The sequence below is a fragment of the Apis cerana genome, linkage group LG1 (assembly GCF_029169275.1).
Source record: "Apis cerana isolate GH-2021 linkage group LG1, AcerK_1.0, whole genome shotgun sequence".
NCBI lineage: Eukaryota > Metazoa > Arthropoda > Insecta > Hymenoptera > Apidae > Apis > Apis cerana.
In genome coordinates, this window is record NC_083852.1 from 14,204,954 (window position 1) to 14,225,859 (window position 20,906).

At 23.3% G+C, this 20,906-nt stretch overlaps 1 protein-coding gene and 1 long non-coding RNA gene across 2 annotated transcripts in view; one reads left to right on the forward strand and one right to left on the reverse strand.

Annotated features, from left to right (window-relative positions):
• The window catches only part of LOC108003597 (cysteine-rich motor neuron 1 protein), a 262,593-nt gene that overhangs the window by 218,560 nt on the left and 23,127 nt on the right, over positions 1-20,906 (reverse strand). The window contains exons 3-4 of the mRNA XM_017065951.3: positions 14,130-14,354; positions 7,397-7,438 (exon numbers count right to left, since the gene is read on the reverse strand). Of these exons, the coding sequence (XP_016921440.2) occupies positions 7,397-7,438; positions 14,130-14,354 (267 nt within the window). The remainder of the gene's footprint in view (positions 1-7,396; positions 7,439-14,129; positions 14,355-20,906) is intronic.
• The window catches only part of LOC133666142 (uncharacterized), a 171,464-nt gene that overhangs the window by 127,430 nt on the left and 23,128 nt on the right, over positions 1-20,906 (forward strand). The gene's annotated exons all lie outside the window — the stretch shown is intronic.

The following is a 20,906-nucleotide window of genomic DNA, read 5'->3' on the forward strand; positions in this document are numbered from 1 at the left end:
TCATTGAAATCTAATCTTTAAATCTGATATATGATACTTAATTATGTGAAATTATTAATAAACAATGTCACACTAATCATTTATTATAATTTAACAAAAAATGAAACTTGCAAAAATGAACAAATTAAAATTTTGATATCCAAAAAATCTTTCTCTATCCAAAGTTCCAGGCAAAACTTTTTATAAACATTAATTTTGGATTTATTATATTTTTATATTCATTCAAGTAAAATAGCCTTGCTAACTTCTATTTATATGATGAAACTATAGCCCACAAGTCACTTAATAAAATAGTCTCTTTTCGCATTACTATCTAAATAATCCCTAAAACAACAGTAAACAGTATTCAGTGCTGTATTTATTCTCAGACTATCAAAAGAGCTACTTTCAATCTCTCAATTATTAAAGTTGATACATTTTTTATTACTTCCTGCAAGCAATGAATATCTTTACCATTTTTAAAAATATAATATAGAAATATTAATTTTTTTATAAGAAAAAGATAAAGTGAGATTTTAACATCATTTCCATTTTTTTAATAGCTTGCTTGTTCAACTGAAGCACTTATTAACTGCAGAATAAGAATTTTACAATAATAAGATTTTTATATATTTTTATAAAAGGGAATCATATTATCATATACGTCGATTTTCTAAACTGGGATATAGTTTTTTATAATACAAAATTGCTTTGATCTAATAAAAAAAATTTAATAGAAAGAATATGTCTTTACTTTTATCTTTACTTTGTAGAGTACTTTGAATATATTAATACATAGATATTAACAAATAATAAAGTTAATCAAGATATGATACAATGACAATTTTAATAATTATAATATTATAATAATCATTTCAAAAGAGTACATTCAGAAGAAATTTTTCAATATCATATTTTTGAATATAATAATGATTATGTGATTATAATCGATATTAGCGTATCAATTGATATTTTTATTCTTGAATATTTTTTTATAATGAAAAATGTTGAGTATAATCCATCAATTGAGCCTTAGAATTAAACTAATTGTTTTTACTTTACCACTGAAAAAGGAAAAATCTAATTACATTGCAAATATATTGCAATTAGTCAATAATTATATTTCATTTAATAAATAATTTTTTTATAAGACTCAAATATGCATTCACTGAGGATGATATTTTTTGATCAACAAAAAATGTTAAAATATTTTCTTTATATTTGATTAATAAATCAATGAATTTGTATAATTTTTTTATTGTACATAATTAATAAAAAGCAACAATTTCTTTGAGAAAGAGATAAAGAAGATAATTTGAAAAGAATAAAAAAATAAGAATAATAAACATATATATAAAACATAATTCAATATTGATAAATATTATGATTAAATAATATGAATATATGAAATTAATAAAAATGCATTAAGATAATCTATTTTATTTTTTTATTGTTGAAAAATCTTTAATTTTTTTTTAAGAATTTTAATTTTTATTAAATAACGATTTATTAAAAATAATATATCAAGATATATAAAAACTACTACGTAATTTTGAAAATCGTTTTAAATATAAAAATCTATTTCTGTTTTAGAATTAAAAATTTTTCTAAATATAGATTTAGAAAATATTGTTCAACATTGTAACAAGCGAAAAAAAACATTGTTACAAATGAAAAAAAATAAATTCTTTTTTCATAAAAAATATCAAAAAAATTTATATATCAGATAAATTAATTTTTTTTTCATGTAGGCTTTTTTATACTTATTACCTATAATTGAAATAGAATTGTTAAAAAAAATTTCTTGATTATTTGTATAATAAACAATTTATTTTCTTTATTGATATTAATTTGATATTAATAAATCAGATAATTTTAAGTAATTTTATTTTTTCATAATTTTACAAAAAAAAAAGAATTTATCACAAATAATCAAAAAAATATAATAGGAGGGTTAAATCGATTCAATATTTTGGATACACAAATCTTTTGCCTATTTCGGCCATAAAACAATGATTCAATCTCTTTTTTTAATATAAAAAACTAAAAATGTTTTATAGATTGTATTAAAAAAAAAAATTTGATTTTTACACGAATTTGTGATAACATATGTATGTGAAAGAAAAAAAACTCATATGAAATAACGAAAACGTTATAATTTCAATATTTTAAAATTCAATATTTCAAATTTTAATTAATTGTAAGCGAAACGATTTAATTATTCGTTTTATTTTTACATTTTGATCAATTTTGACACTTCGATTTCTGATTATCTAGAATAGAATGTAAGAATTACACGAATTCCGATAATATTATCAAGAAATTTGTTTCGAAAACTTTCAAACTTTCAAAGTACAAATGTAGAAGATTAAAGAAAAGAAGAAGAGAAAGAAAAAAGATATTAAGCAAAAGAAAAAAGAAGAAAGAGGGAAGAAGAAAAGAAAAAAAAAGGATACAATATCTAACCCTCCTGCGAGCGTTACGCGATATTTAGAGAGTTTCTTTTGTTATTTCGTCCATTCCTCCTTTTTCCTTTCTCTCATTGACTGTAATATACCGCATGAAAGAGACTAACATTCCCCTTTTCGCCTAAAAAGGGAAGTTCTTATCGGCATTGTTGCTCTTTCGTTCTTGTTTCGCAAAAGACTAACCCATCTGCCTAACAAATTGAATTAGTTTCCTCTGTCTTGTGAATCTGATCTAACATACCACCTGGTCGGCTCCCGCCAACATTTTCCCATACCTTCGTATATTTTCATTCCTTGTTTATGCTCTTGACTTGACCGTCTATTCTATTCTTTTTGGTTTCCTCCTTTCCTTCCTTCTTTCCTTCCTTCCTTTCTTTCTTACTTTCTTGTTTCTTATTTTACACGACAGAAAATTTGCTCAATTCTTCATATTGATAATTTGCAATTAGGGATACTATATGCATTTTCCTTAAGTTCGTCCGCTGTACAAGAATATATCTTTTCTCTTCCATTCTGATTCTAGTTTGGAATAGTTTTTTAAAAATTTGAACTATTACTTAATTTTCTGGAAATGAAGTTAATTGTTTTATTGCAGGTATTTAAAATATATTTATAATTATAACAGAAAATATAAAAAAAAATTTGTAAATATTTTTTATCATTTAAATAAAACAAAAAATAAATTAGTTTCTGTGATCCATTATATATATATATCATTGCAATGAATATATATACTTTTATTTATAATTAATTTTACTTGTATAACTTTTTACTTAAGATGCAAAACGTGATAAAAAGATAGTATACCCCAGAAATTTAATATTTTTTATAAAATATGTACATGTAATAAATGTATTTGCTTTTGATGCTTATTTTTACGTAATAAAGTCTAACATATTTCAAAAAATTTAATTTCTATTTACATTATGTATATGAAAAATCTTGTTATTTATGTATATTTCGGCATGGCTCGATATTCGCAGTGTATGTGTATTGTACCGCTTATTTGTTTGAATTTTTACACATACAACGAGTGAGATTAAAATTATTTTTAAAAAAATGAATGTTTCATTGATCGAAATATATTGTATTCATTGTGTCTTTAAATATGTGATACTGAATATTATTACGATTTATTTGATACTAATTTGAAATTGGTAATGATATAGTTCGAAAAATGTGTATATTATATAAAACAGAATTTAACCGAGAAAACGAATTAAAACGAGAAAAAATCAGATCGATAAATTAGTAAACCATTGTGATTGAAGTCGATCATTAATCAATCTTCCACGAATATATGTACTATATTCGTCATGATGAAAAAGAACATCAATCCAGAATAAGAACATAAAAAGATCGAACTGTAAAACTATCACATTTTGGAAGCTTTCAAAGCAATGGCTTTCAATTTGTATTTTTACAGCTAAATATTCAATATTAATTCGGAAAATATATAACAAAATGATATACTTGGAAAATTATAATTATAATATATACATATATAATTTATGAGAAATATATCAATTTAAAATTTTTTTTTGTCTTTCTTCTTTATTTTGCTTTCCATTCAGCATAGATTTCAAAACAACTTTTATAATTTTTAAATATATTTTGAATTATTTTTTTTGTCATTTTTTTCTCATTAATTCTCATTTATCATTTATTTTTTCAATTTACAATTAATGTGTCTGTCATATATCAAATTGATATAATGATAAAATATGAACGAAATGAAAAGATAAGTAATTATTGAAAATAATAAAAATTTATATAATAGATTATTTGAATTTTTCAGAAAATTTCATTGATATGTGTTCTTTATTTCGCATTGTTTTGATCTATCATTCTTAACTTTATCTTACGATGTGGAAAAGAACAAAAAGAACGAACATAACATCTCTCTTTCTTTTGTTTAGTTCCAAATATTAATATAAATATAAAAAAAACTATATGTTTAATTAATTTAAAGATACGTATTATTTAATGAATACATAATTATTATGCAGCAATTATATATAGAAATCTGAATTCAATAGATTTGAAAATGTATCAAACACAATAAGAAATATTTTTGTAATAAATATTTTCACATACTTTTGTTATTTATTTTGTCATTATATATAGATATATAATTATATTATAAATAATATTATCTTTTGCAATAAAAGTGCATTATAAATTGACATGAAAGACGGATAAAGATTACAATTTTTTTAAGTTTTCAACTTATTTTTCTCATTCTACTGAACGTTCTACTACTGATAAAGTTAATTAGTGACTAGAAATCATGATTAAATTTGTTTATTCGAAAACTAGAAATCAGTATCATAGAAATCTTCAAATAAAATGGCTAACAAAAAAATTATTAATTATAAAATTCTTTTCAAAAAAAAAAAAAGAAATATTGATTGCATTCTTCATTGCAAAAACGTCATGTGAAAAAAATGTTTGACAAATTTTTCAACTTCGTAAGAATGTTAAATCATTTGACGAATTTTTTAAAATTTATTAAAATCATTGCTACACATATAGATACGAATATAAAATTTATATCTATTTTTTCAAAAGAAAAATTATTCTTAAAAATTAAAACTATTTCTTGTGGTGTGTGAATAATGTATTCGATTCAATGCATTTCCCTCAGCGAATCATCCGTAAATCACTCATGTTTTCCTGGTCGCCAGAGACTCGCTGGTCGCCGCCATTAAGTACGCACATATACTTCAATAAATCGACGATAACAATACGTATATATAACAAACTTAACTACTTGAGTCAATTGTTAGTCAACTAATTATCTCATTAGCTTATCCTAATATTTATTTTTTATTTTATCAAAGTAGTCTCTTATACACTATATAAACGCTTGCATTATTCCGTTAAAATATTATATTTTTGTGAGAAATTGTATTGTCTTCGCTTTGTTATATATACAAGGTGTTAATATATTTATAAAACATCTTAAGAAGATAAATTCTAAAAGCCAACACAAACACAAAAGGTAAAAAAGAATATACATAAATGTCGGTTGAGATTTATTTTTTCAGTTAAAATTAAAATTTGCGTTAGACAAAGCAAGACACAGATAGAGTGAAATAATTCTGTCTGGTTTTACCTCGAATTTCATCTAACGCGAACTTCAATTGTTTATAATTTAATAAATAAACATTAATTGACATTTTTGTATACTAGCTTTTATATTTATTTTCGTTTTTAGAATTAATTTTCTAAAAGTATCCTAAACTTCTTGTACATTAAAATATAATTTCGTCTGTTTAATTTTTTATTTACAAATTTTATTTCAATAAATTATTTCAATAAATCATAATAATCCAATTATTATATCTTTATTTGATAAAGATTTAATATTTGCTTTTCTTTTCTAAGTTCGAACTTTAACCAATTATTTTTTATAATATAAAAATTCATTTAATCCATTAGGAAAAATGTTTCAAAATCTATATATATATATATATATATATATATATATATATATATATTATTTCTTATTCTAATAAATGCTCTTATATAAAATGTAAATGAAGTTCTTTATAATATTATAGTATTAATTTAATAATATTAATTCTTTAACTTCTTAAAATATAGGCATTGTTGATTAAGCATTTCAATTTATATATATATATATATATATATATATATATATGTATTTGTATATAAAGTATTATTGCAATTAAGTTTATTAGCAAAGATGAATTCGATATTTCTCTGACTGGATACAATTAACATTAATAATATTGTCAATATCAATATTATTAATCGTGTGAGCTCTCGAAAAGATTGAAGTGGAATCATAATAAAATTATATTGAGAATATTTTTAACAATCGTCAATATTTTTAACAATTATTGCCAATATTATTATTCATGTGTAATCTTTTTAAAAATCACGAATTCGATACTAAAAATTTATTGATATCGATTAAGCTATCCTTTTTTTTATCATATATAAATTTCTTTTAAGTTTATTCTTTTAAGTTTTGTAATAAATTCTAAATAAGTTTTATTTTCTATGCAAAATATATGATAGTAGCAATGAATACTCTTTAATTTTTATTGTTAAAATTATATGTATTTTATTCTCTTTATAAGTTATCCATAAATCGTATTAGAGTTCAAATTAATGATCTAAAAAAAATTATAAATTATAAAAGTATAACGAATGTAAAATGTATAACATATACTTAATATAAATATTTTAATGATTTAGCTTCAATTAAAAGAAAAAATTCTAAAAATATTATTTTATTGTATTCGATTTACTTTGTTATATATTTAAATAATAGGACTTTTTCGTTTAACTTTTTAATATATAGGACTTTATGTACTATGTAATAATATTTTTATACATTAAAATAAATATACACACACATATATATATAATTTTCAAAAACAAAAATATAACAAATACGATAATAACAAGTAATAATAAATAAATTGTAAAACAAATATGTAAATAAATTTATTTTGTTAGTAAATATATTATAGAATATCAACGAACATACAATAATCTTTGATATTGACGATAATAATTGGAAATCATAATATGGGAATAAAAATAACAAAATAATTAAGTTTCCATATTGCAACAAGAGAGAAATGCAATTTTCATTTTATTTATTATATTTTTATTATTATAATACAATTTTTTTATTATCATGGAAATAATCGATGTTGAAAATTCGGTTATTATGATATTTTATGAAATTATTATAAAGTGTTTATATGTTTTTATGAAAATATTCTTTTTTATTCAATATTGAAATACAGCGATAAAAATCCAAATATAATTGAAATTATAATATACAATTCGTTAATATAAGCGTATTCATATATTTATAAATATAATTAATATATATACATATATAATTAAATGATAAGCATTAAATTCTTTCCAGAAACTATCAAAATAAACTAAAAATGACTCACCTTGAATATCGTCGCTTTCCGTGTTTCCAGAATTAAAGAGATCTGAAACACAAGTTGGTAAATATCAATCCAGGAAAGAGCTGCTCGCTATAACAAAACATCCTCGACACAGATCAATTAAATCGTTATTTTCCATGCTTCACAATATCTTTAATTAAATTGCGTAACGCGATGATTGTACAAACAAATAGCAAGATTAAATCGACTAACGATCGTTTTCTTCCAAACAATTTTTGAACTAATCGAATTAATAATATCTAATAAAAAAAAAAAGAAGAAGAAGAAAAGAAGAACAAAACTTTAGAAGAATTTTTGTCGTTTATTATATTAGAAATATCTAAGGATAAAAGATCGAATTACTGTCACTTTAAACTTTATACTTTTAAAATAAATTTTTCAAAGTAAATTTAAAAAATAAAATCAATACAGAAATAAAAAAATCTTTTTATTTATTTTAAATTATTTATTTTGTGATAAATTGTATAATCAAACTTCGATTTGTTGTACAATCGAATAATCAATGTTCTATTGTAAATTTATAAAAATATTAAAAAAATTAATTCAATATACAAATTTTAACGACCTGTATTCTATATGTCTAAACAAGAGAAAAATTATATATAAACATGGATCGTTTGAAGTTTTATTAAAAAAATTATAACAAAAATATGAAATATGAAAGGAATAATAAGCGGATGAGATATAATGTTGAAACAGATCACTATTTAAATAGGAATTGATTGAAATAAATTAATAAATAATAGGTGACTAATCGTTAATAAAATTATTTTATCGTGAAAATATATATGGTGGAAGGAAGTGATTTCAAACTGCTACGTTAATTATTTATTTCTGATGTCATAATTATTATAGAAGAATTATTAACATTTATCAAAAAATTAACTAATATATGACAAGTAAATGTTTTTTCTTATGAACATTTTATGTTTTTATTTTTTATTTTATATATTTAGTAGAAAAAATGTTAAATAAATATTTTAAAGTTTGTTTATTAGACTTATTGCAACATTATTTTATATACAAGTTATTTAAAATTATGAAATCAGATATTCAAATCAAAATCAATGTTCGAGACTAATTAACTTATATTACATGATTTAAAAAGTTTTTCTACATATACATTTTTTAGAGTCTAAATTTTAATATTTAATTATAAATTTTATTTTAATCTAATCCTAAAATCTATACTTTTCGTTACTTTTATAAAAATTAAAATTTCTATTTTATTATTAGAAAAACAATTGTTATATTTTGTTTAAATTTATAAATATATTATAATTTATGTTTAATTAGTTGAAATAATTTTAGTATTTTATTAAAATGTAAAAGAAAGATAGTTAATATTTCATAATAACACAATCGTGACATTATTATTTTATTATCACTAAGATAAATTGCTAATAATATATTTTTAATTGTTTATATCTATAGTCCACCAACCTATGAAATTAAATTAGTTAAGATTAATTAAGATGAAAGTTAATTTTCCATTTCAAAATATTTAACATATTCATTTTTAAAATAAAAGATTGATAGCAACTGAAAATAGAATTTATTTTCTTGCAAATTTTATTTTTATTTTATTTTAACTGGCACGAATAGACTAAAGATAAATTATTACTAATCTCAGTAACATAAGCCGAGAGTTTATTATTTTGTTCGCATTTTATATTTTTATCATAACTTTTTAATAAATTTTAAACCGCTTATATTTATATATTTATAAAATTATTTTTTTTTATTTAGACTTATAATATACCGACAACGTTCGGCCATTAAAATCTGTGATATCCTGTATACATGTACGTATGTCGAAAATTTGTGCTTCTCTGACGTATCGCTGTTATTACGATATGCATACATATATATATATATATATATGTGTATGAACATATATACATGTATATGAACATATTACAGATTATGAGTTTACTCCCGCATATTTGAACAACTCAATATTTCATCTATTTGAGAACATTTATCATGCAAATACTTAAATGGATTACCAAAAGACTAATATGGGAAGTAAATTTTGTACATCGATGCGATCCTAAATAAACGTAAAGTTTTATCCGGAAGTATCAACCACGAAATTCTCTGATTAATCCTACTCGGACAACCGTGGTGGTATTTGATATTAATATTTGCAAATAAACAATTACATTTCGATCTGATCAATCAATCGATTTATCGCTTTTTAAATTTTTTAAATTTACGATAAATCAATTTGAAACCTAATTTTGTTCTTAAGAAAAAAGAAGAAATCAATAATATCTATACGATATCTATCTTTTTGCAAATTTAATTTAAGCATATTATTATTCAAAAAAAAAAGAAATGAACGTTGTATCGATTTGATAAAAATGTTTACCTTTATTTCAATGACATTCCATTCCGAGATATTCCTTTGTGTACAGTTTGTAGTTGTGGCAAACTCATATCTGACCACATCTTCGAAAGGGATTAAATTGAATTTCGCGATCAATAAACCGTTCGTGTAATGGCCCAATTATCAAGTTATTGCTCACTCGAGTGCATAGAAGAAAGTATATAGGTATATACTTTCTTCTTCTTACGGTAATATTCGTTCTAATTTTTTCTCTTATATTTCAAAAAACACAAGTATCGTTTGTAAATGCAATTGATTACAATTGATTGTAAAGCAATAAGAACACGTTTCATAAATTCAAAAATAAGTATGTAATTGAATTGATAAGAAAAAAGGCGAAGCATAAAATACGGTAATAAATTCGCTCCTCTTCAAAGTTGTTACATAACAACTCAAGATATTAGAAATATAGAACAAGTTTAATACATCGAGGTTCGATGATTTATGATTGAAAAATATATATAAAATACAAAACAGAATATTCTGAAATATTCTTCTAATAATATTAAAAAGAATTTTCTTGGTGGAAATTAAACTAAAATGAAAAGGTAAAATGACGAATGTAATTTTTTTTTATTGTTAATATTAATGTTTTTATTATGTTATATAAAGCTAAAATTTAGTAAAATAAACATTCGATAATAAAAATAGAAAATTAACATAAAATTACGATTTCTCGATTTATATTATAAAAATCTGACTTAACTTAAATTAGTGAACAAAAATTCAAATAGATCTAAGTTTTGCATATATTGCAATAAATATTGGCGTTTATGTATAACTAAATACCAAATAGTGCTTATTTATGTATTATTTATCCATATAACTTTTACGGAATAAAACGACGGAGATAATAATGAATAGACCATCTTATTATAATGATTGATTCGCTTTTAATCTTCTATTTTAATCTTTCAGGTCAAATATTTCATACAATACAGAAGATATGGAAAAATGAACAGAATTACAGAAGATAGAAAAAAATGTTTTAAACAAAAATAATATCATCATTTATTTCATTTTATAATGCTGAACTGGTCTGAACAGGACTATAAAGATGAATGTCAAATTAAATTTAACTGAAATCTATTTTTTATTAAACATTAATATAGCTGGCATCGAAACGTTTTAAAAACGTTTTAAAAGTTTCTCTTTAAGATACGTCTTTTCCAAGATGTGACCTGCTACGTCGTACCGCTATGATATGAAAAATAAACTTTTATAAACTTTAAATTAAAATTTCCGAAATCTATAATTTTATTATAGGAAATATAGAGATAAGTTGATTAATGCAAATTAATTCAAAATTATATAGTTCCATTTAAAAAATAAAATTGATCTAGAAAAAAGTTTTTTTGAACTAACAATTCTTGTTCAAATATTTTTTTAATAATTTTAATTTTTTTTAAATATTTTATATATATATATATATATTATATTGTTTTAAATTTCTTTTAAAAATAATATATTTTCATTAAAACTCGAAAGATAAATATTATCAATGAAATTATTTTATTTCATTAGAAAATTAAATTAAAAAGCTATTTATATTTTTCAATAACAACTTACTCCAATGCAGTAATAACTAACTCTATAAGGGGTTAATATCACTTCAATCATCACAAATAAATGATGAGTTCTTATAAAAATTTAATAATTTATTAAATATAAGACTTAGAATCTTAAAATAAATATAGTTCTAAATTAGTCAATAAAAAAATAATTGCATTATTTTCAAAATATTTTTTCAAAATCGAAATTTTTATTTTCCCCTATTTATTTTCATTTTATCATAATTTCTTATGTTTAAAAATATATTTTTGATATGTTTTCAATGACTTCGTAATAGATTCCTAAAAAAAACCATTAATAGATATTAAATTTATTAAAAGATTATCTATCTGTTTTTAAATAAGTAATATTTCCAGAATATATAAAATTGAAAATTTCACTAAACAGTTGTTTAAATGAATTAAACATTGATTACTTTGAAATTTAATTTGAGAAACATGGAAAGTGAATTTTGGTATACGACAGGAAATGAAACTAAAGCAATAGACTAATATAAGCTGAAACTAAGGTTATTAATAAAGTTAATTTAAATGTCAAAATTGTATTCAGAACGTGAACAGGATTTCCTGTGTACGTTGCAAAGAATATCGGTAGGTACATGTTAACTCATTAATCAAACCTGCACATGTAGAAATAATGGAAAAAAAGAAAAAAAAAAGAAATATGACAAACATAAAAAGAGAGATTCAGTAATGTAACAGAATATCGTAGGAAATAGAAGAAAATACAGATGTTTGAAAAATGAACCCACAATAACCATTTAAAAACGATTGTAAAATGTATTACATACGTATAAATATATATACGCATGTACATACATTGCAATAATTCTGAAATTGAAAACTGTTGGCGGAAAAACAAACCGAAGCAAGCTTGGTTCTTTTATTCCTTTCTCTGATGGATTTTGACTTGAACGCTAGTCATCGAAATTTTACTCGTGTACTTAACCCCACAAAAGAACAATCCTTCTGATTCCCACCTTGAAAGTACGTACACGATTAAACTTTACCCGACGAATCGAATTTAACTTTCTGCACCGTTGCAGGTAACTACTTTTGTTACTTACTCGCTAACAACTTCGTTACACGCTCAACGCCAAAGTACGCTAGAATAGACTACTGAAAGTTCGGCTCAATGAAAAGACGAGTTAACTATCGATTCTATATACGCAATAATTCGACAGCCTCTAACTGTAATTATCGCAAACTTATTCGATAGTCGCGAAGATCGGACAATGGCGGACAACGGTTCTTTCCCACGTAAACATGCCTCGATTCAACGCAGCTCCACGATTTTTCTTCGCGTTATTATTCCTTTCATTGTATCCCCAGGTAAATTTCGCAGGCGTTATTTTTGGTGACTTTAAGAAAGAAAAAAAGAAAGGAAGGAAGGAAGAGAGAAAGAAAGAAAAAAGAAAAGAAAGAAGCGAAGAGAGTGAGAGTTACGTCACGAGACGTACCCCTAGTTATGTCTTTTTCTCATTAACGCCGCCGCGGCGTCTACCCCTCCTCACCTTCGTGACCTTTCGCTTCTCTTAGTTGCCATTGTTCCTTCTTCTTCTACTATTTATGTTTTCTTTTCATTAACGGGCAACTGCCGCAGTTTCGTTATTTCAACTCTGCTCCCCTTTCACGTACTTCATCCACTTTAATGATTCTCATTTTCTTTCACTCGTGAACGCTTTATCGTTGAAGTGAAACAAGTAAAAAAAAGTCGACTGTTCTCGGTATATCATATATATGTATATAATGTATAGCCAATTTAATAACAAGAACAGAATATATTACGATCAAATAATTCATCGATACGATTACTCGCAAGAGTTTTGTGAAACTAACAATGTGATCGCGTTCGATTTGATCGAATGTTAAGAAAGAAAGAGGGAATGTAGAGAAATTAAGGAATTTAATTTGATTAAGAATTTTAAGAGAGGAATATTATAAGAATTTGTTGTATATTCAATTCTTATTCACTCTTTTCATTACTCTTATGAAATGCGAGCAATTACCGTGAATCTTTATATCTAAATTTTGCTAAAGGATTATTATTATTTCTATCTAATATCTAGATAGATTATAATACAAATACAATTTTTTAAACTAATATAAAAAAAATGCTCGAATAAAAAATTATTCGATTCAACAAATTGTAATGATAAAAAAGATTTTATTCAGTGATGTATAAGATGATATCAAGAATTTAACAAGAGATCTATATTATGACTATAAAAAAAAATAATCTCAAATTTAGAAACTTTATTATTAATTTCATGGGAATATTAATATATGAGTTTTTAAAGCATTAAAATATTCAATTTATCTTATTACAAATTGTGGAATTTCATAAAAAAATTTTAATCGACGAAAATTAGAAATATCTTGGCTTTTTTTATACAAAATTAAATATATCGGTAAATATATTGTTATTTATTCTTAATTTCAAATTATAATACAAATAATATAAAATTCAAGATTATTTGAAAATCATTGAATTCATCACTTAACATCAATTATAATTTTATAATTTCAAAAATATTTAAAAAAACAAAGTAAGTTCGACTTTTTATCGAATAAATATTTTTTTGAAATAAATTTATCGCAATTTTTCATTTTTTAAATTAAATATTAATTATTATTTTACTCGAAATATTTTCTCGTAAAACTCTCGGAAAGATTTAAAAAGATGACGATGAATATCCTATATAAGTCGACTAATTCGAAGAATAGGAGGAAAACATATATGCGAGCTTACCGTAATTCATCTTTGCGGCCAAATTGAGCTTGCACTCGTGTCGGGTAGAATAATCATAAGGACGAGGTTCGTTTGGACACCAAGGCACCGACGGTCCACAAACGCATTTTCCAGTAGACACGGTATTTCCGTTTTCTCCGGCGGTTCCCTCGGACACTAAGTTGCAACCAGGTTCAGACATTATCTGCCCGTGCGGACAATGCCTCCTCCATCTGCCCGGGATCTCTAGAAAGAAAGGATAACCGCAAAACCAAGTTACAATTTTTCTCTTCTCGTCGAAAGTTTACAGGGGATAACGAATGGGGTATCAGGTATGAATAAATGGATCGGAATAAGCAACGTGATCGCGTGTCTACCTTTATTTATTACTTTTTCCTTTTGAGCGAGTTAGCTTACTCATTGTTATTCCGATATTTTGTATAGGTACGTATACGTATGTGAAAAATTATTGTTGAGTTTTCAATCATTATCAATTGTTCTTTAAATTCGAAATTTGAAATTGAATGAAGAAGAATCTCTAGTTTCTTTTTTTTTTATTAAATATTAAATTTCGAACTAAAATCAAAAATTTAGAGAGTATTTTTATTATAAATAGAACTTGATAAAAAGTCGGAAAATTATTTTTAAAATTTAATGATATGAATTGATAATTTACAAACTGAATGAAAAAAGATTAAATGCATATCTTTTCATTTAATTTCAATTTTCAACAGTTTGATTTTATAGATAAAAAAATTTGTTCTGTACTATATTAGTTAATAAATTCTTAATTTTTAAATTTCTTCAACATTCTTATTATACAACAAACATAAATGGAAACATTTTATATTATGTTATATTATAAAACTAGAGTTTTTTTATTGAATAAATATATAAATATATTATAATATTGAATAAATAATATACATAATAGAATAAAATCATTTACTTATAGATAAGAAATAAAAAATCAATTCAAAAATATATAAATTTTTAACAGAGTGAAAAACATATATGATACATATATCTTAATGAATATCTTATAATATCGAGAATAATACAGAAGAAATGTGATTCCATATGTTACAAAAAATTATTATATTCATTTGTTGCTTAAAAAAAAAAACATTAGTATTTGCGTATTGGCGGAAAAAGTGAAAAATAATTGAAATAAGTTAGTATACGATTCCCCTCCAAACAAAAATTAAAAAAATTTGTAAAAGATTTGTTTCACACAAATGAAGGAATTTTTAAATCGAGTATATTATGCGTTAATATTAATTGATGATATTAGCAATAATATATTCGAAAAAAGAATACTTAATATTTACATTGATTATAAAAAATAATCGATCGTTAGAGCATAAGACGAATTCTTGTAAGATACAGGAGAATTGTATCGATGCGATGCGACGTTACACGAGAAAGTCCATGCAATTACGCGGTTGCCAACATTAGTAAACGGGACAAGTATAATGTATGTCAGATCGGACTAAGGCTTCTATTGTACCCAAGAGAATATAATGTGGTTTCCTAACGATACTGCTATATGTTCTAACGACAAATTCAAATTCAATTACAAACACCACGCAAAACTAAATTGCATCCCATCCGAGAATTAAGCGAGCGGTTAAAACAATTGCAATTTTGAAAAGTAATCGTTACCGATTGAAACATCGCGTCGGTAAAATAGATAGATAGATTTTATAGAATTGGTAACGAGATAAAGAGAAAAAACGGAATTATTCGTTAGAAGAAAGATGATGGTCGAGCTTGCTCGATCGATAAGTTTAATAATCTAGGGTCGAGCGTTCCGGAAATCGAATTTACCGATCAGTTTACCGATCGACCTTCTATGCTGAAGCAAATTCTAAACGCGAATTCATTTCGAGCTAATGGTTTGAATGTGCTTCCGGCTAATTGGTCGTGGTTCACCGAGTACACACAGGTAGAGCGCTCTACCGAATTGCTGCCAGACATAATGCGATGCAACGCTCTTGTCTTCTGATCAAGACAATAAACAATTTTATGTCAATATAATCGAGAAGTAAATTATCTCTCTCTTTTTACTCTCTTTCCAAAATAAATCGAGTTTTATTAAATATGTTTCTCTTACGTAACAAAACATATATTATGTGCGCGATTCAAGATATATTGTTAAGAAATAAAACATTAAACGAAACTAAGCTAAATGAAGTTATCTTAGCATATAGTACATAAATAAAGATAAAAAAATATACGACTAAAAAAGTTTGCATTACTAAAATTTTATTTTTAATTTTAAGTTATTTTTATTTTAACTTATAAAATTTATATACAAAGAAAGAAAAAAATAATCAATTGTCGATAATAAAAACTACGTTATACCAGTCATAGAATTTAAAATTTTTTTTCAATTTTGAAAAAAATTGTGTTATATCGAATCAGTGTTAATTGGGGTAGCATCAAGTGTCTTATTATAATTTATAATTGAATGCACTATGAAGATCTATTTATAAAACTTTTAATGAAATTAAAAAAGAAACGCTCATAAAATGATTATTTCGATTTAATATTTAAAAAAATATATTAATTGAAATAAAATATATATTTTCACACAATAATTAATAATTATTAAGTTAATATATTTTTATTTCGATTTCCGAGAAATTTTTTAAATTTAAAATTATCCACAACTTCAAGAAATAGTTATCTTTCAACAATAAACAATAAAATATGTCATTTATTAATTTATTATATCAATATATTACATCAATATTAAAAATTATTAATCTATTCTATCAATATAATTTGTTATAATATGTTTTAATAAAGAATTCTTTTGTCAAATGCAAAAAGGATTAAGATCATTTTTATTATACAAAACAGATACCATAACTTGTATCTTTATTGCTCAAAACAGTCCAAAATAAATTGCTTGTTTTTATTGACATTTGCATTTTTAACTATATTATATGTAATATATATTAGCTATATATCTAGTAACTAAAAAAAAATTGTTAATAATGAATCTGTTCCCGTTTTATTATAAATTTTCTGATTTTGATTAATCGTTTTCTTTTGCGCATTTTTATCATCAACATTAACTCTATATTATTTTTTATTACTTTAAATTTTTGTGTTCTTTCTCTTCTACTTTAAAAAATAAACAAAAAGATTTTAAAAATAATAAAATTAATAAAAAAAGATTATTAATTGTAACAATTTAAACTAATTTTTTAACTTTATATATATATTAAACACTAAAACTGATTGTACCAATGAAAATGGAAAAAAATTTTAAAAATTGTGCGATATCAAAGATGATATATGATATAGTTATCGTTTCTTTATTGCTGAATATTATTATCAAAATATGGAAGTCATTTTGAATTTTAATTAAATTATACTTTTTAATATATTAATCAATATAGATTTGCATTCTCTATAAAAAAAATATTAATTTATTTATGTTAAAAAAGTATTAATTTAGAAAATATTTCAATTTAAAAATTGAAAAATGATAATATTGACTAAAATAATTATTTATGATACACCTTAAACATAGTTGTATTTATCTCTATTTATATACATACCCAATGTGATAATAGTACAACCATAAAAGAGGTGATTTTACATGAAAAAATAAATTAAAAATATAAAATAAGATTTTTTTATTTCATTTTCGAAATTTCATTTTCGAGTCAATCAAGTTTGAAAATTCTTTTTTAAGGTACAAATGAAATTAACTAATTCTTGATTGAATATAAATAAACTAACACTACATTGCTATTCTACAAATAAAAATAAAATAACATAGTAAAATAAAATTTTATCGCTTAAAATCTTATTTTTATAAAAATCTCGATTGAATCTCGATTAAGAAATCGTACAATCGATTCATATAATATAATATATTAAAAATTTTCAAATCCGAATTTTCTCGAAAACTAATTTTTATATGAAAGAAATTTATTCTATATTTTTTGTTTATTTTCACATATTGATAACTCATTCGTAAAATTGGGAAATAACTAATTTGACTAATGCTTGAAAACTTGTTAAAGTTGATTTATTCGAAAACAAAGCTTTAAATGAAAAAATTTTATTTTCAATTTATTTTTTCTTATAAATCTCTTCTGTTATCATCCATGAGACATTTTACAATACAAATATTTATAATGTAAATATTTTTATAATAAATTTAACATGTCTATTTTTATTAAAGATATATTTAATTGCTAAAAAATCAGTTTATTAATGTAAAACGAAGCAGTTCTGCATCGAGCAAAAAAAATGCAAAATGTTACAACTGTGAAAACAGAGCTTTTATTTACATAGTGCATAAGTTTTTATATTTAAAAGAGATGTTAATTTCTATGATAATTATCACTTCTTGCATTATATATAAATATAAATGAAATAGCAATGAAATTAAAAAAAATATTTAAATTTGTACATTATGTAAAATAATTAAAAATATTAAAAATATTATAAATCATAATATCAAATCAATAATTTTTTAATTAATGAATCAAAATATTTTCTTAACTAACTTTTACAACATGACTTTTTACCAAGTTATTATTTTTTATAAAGATTATCGAATTATTTAATGCAATAAAAAATACATGATTGAATTAAAAAAAAATTCAAATAATCTTCATCATCATAAAATCTTGATAAAAAAAATTGACAAAAACAAAGAAATGATCATTATACTTCTCTGTTACATAACTTCTCTTTACCAATAGTTTGAGAGAAATAAGTATATATATTTATATTTATATTAATTAAATATTTCATGAATTGTTAACTATTTATCAAAATCAATATTACTATTTTCAATATTTTAAATATTATTTATCAATATGTTAAACCAGTATGATAAAAAAAATCAGCGATTTATATAAAGTCTTTTCTTGTACTAAATATATCGATAATCCTAATAATTGATTCTTTCATTTTTATATCAGACATAATAAATATTTCAATAATAAAAAAATATGCTTGGATCAAAAAAACATCCAAAGATCGTTTTAATATGAATGTAAATGTATAAATCTATTTTACGCTTGACATTCAGCCAGCTATATTAAATTTTTGATTTTACATTGTAAAAAGTAGAGAATCGAAAAATATTTTCGTGATGCATGCCAACGGAAAAAAAAATGCGCATAAAAATATTGTAAAAATTTATTGTTTCAATGCAAACAGAACAAAGAGATTATCTTTAATCAACTTTTTGTTACTACTGGTCGGTATTGCATGCCCGGCAAAAAATCAATAGTTAAATATTTTTCGTTCGTGGAAGCTGACTTTCAAAAAGTGAACATATTCACGGCACGTTGCAATTTCTGCGAAACGTTGCCACAGAGACAATGAAATACGAATTTCTAACTACCAAGTAGACGATATTATGAAAAATAATGGCACCGCCGACATTAATTGTAACTAAATTATATATATGAAATGAGATACGACTCGATAAGTTTGCGCGTATTTATCACGACTCGCGAAAGAGAATAATCCATTTACAGAAAACGCAAAATCAGATGGACTAGTTGAAATTTTTTTTTTTTTCTTCTTTTTTCAACTTCATCTACATGGATGATGCAAAAACCGCAACATCAGAATACACCGTCTGGCTTGACAGCTATCTGTTTTCTGACTCGACGTGCGCGTCCGTAACAATTAACGAACCGGAAACTAAAACTATGCTTTCTCATTATCTGTCACACGAACGATGATCGATGATCCAAAACAATTACGAGCTGCGTTCATTTAATCCGACCAAAAGTCGTAATCGAGCAGATTTGCGCTGTAATCTTCGCACTTCACGAAAATAAATGAATTTAGAAAGATTTCGTATAAAAATGATAAAATGTTCAATATCTCCTAACTTCGTGAATCGACGAATTTGCAGAACAAATATCAATGTTCTTCGTTTAAATATATTTGAATTCGCGTCCTATTATCATTTACGCTCGTCCTAAATTAAATTTCCAATTTTCAGAAATAATAGCTGTAAAATAGAAAGCGTGAATCGAGAAATCCAAGAACGGATCGTTTGCAAAAATAATAAATTGCCTATTTTGTATATTAATTTTAAATTTAAAATTTTTTTTTATAATCGTATGGAATATTATCTGGAATAAATTCAGATGAAAGATGTCGTGAAATATTTCCGGAATAAATTCATTCACGAATATATACGTTGCATTTAGTTATTATAAAAATGGATCGGTTTTATGAGAAATTGGTCATCGAATATAAAAAGATTTTCATTAAGTTATCGAACACATTTCAGAATTTTTATTTTTATTTTCATGGAAAATATCCATCCAAAGAAGTGACTTTTGTTTTCAGTATCGATATTAACACTATTGAATATTATAGTAAATTTAAGAAATATATCGACCTTTATTAAAGCGTATGATTTTCATTGACACGAATTTTAAATTGAGCCATTTACCATTTATAGAAAACAAATTGATAATCACCAAATATTTTTATGTATCGTATATTATCAAAGAAATAATTTTGATCTTAAAAAAAAAAAAGATCAGATATAAGTTTGATCGAAAAAATATCAAGACAAAGGGAAGCTTGTACCGAATTCTAAATAGAATTGAATACAAACACATAGATAGACACACGATACATTTCAAGCAAACGATAGAAACTTCGATAACACGGTAAAAATTGCAGTTACACGTTTGCTTTTTCTCTTGATCGGTATCCTATCAGATTTAAAATCGGAAAATCCATCCGATGCATTCAGGTCATTCGGTGCATCCATCGATGTTATAACACGGT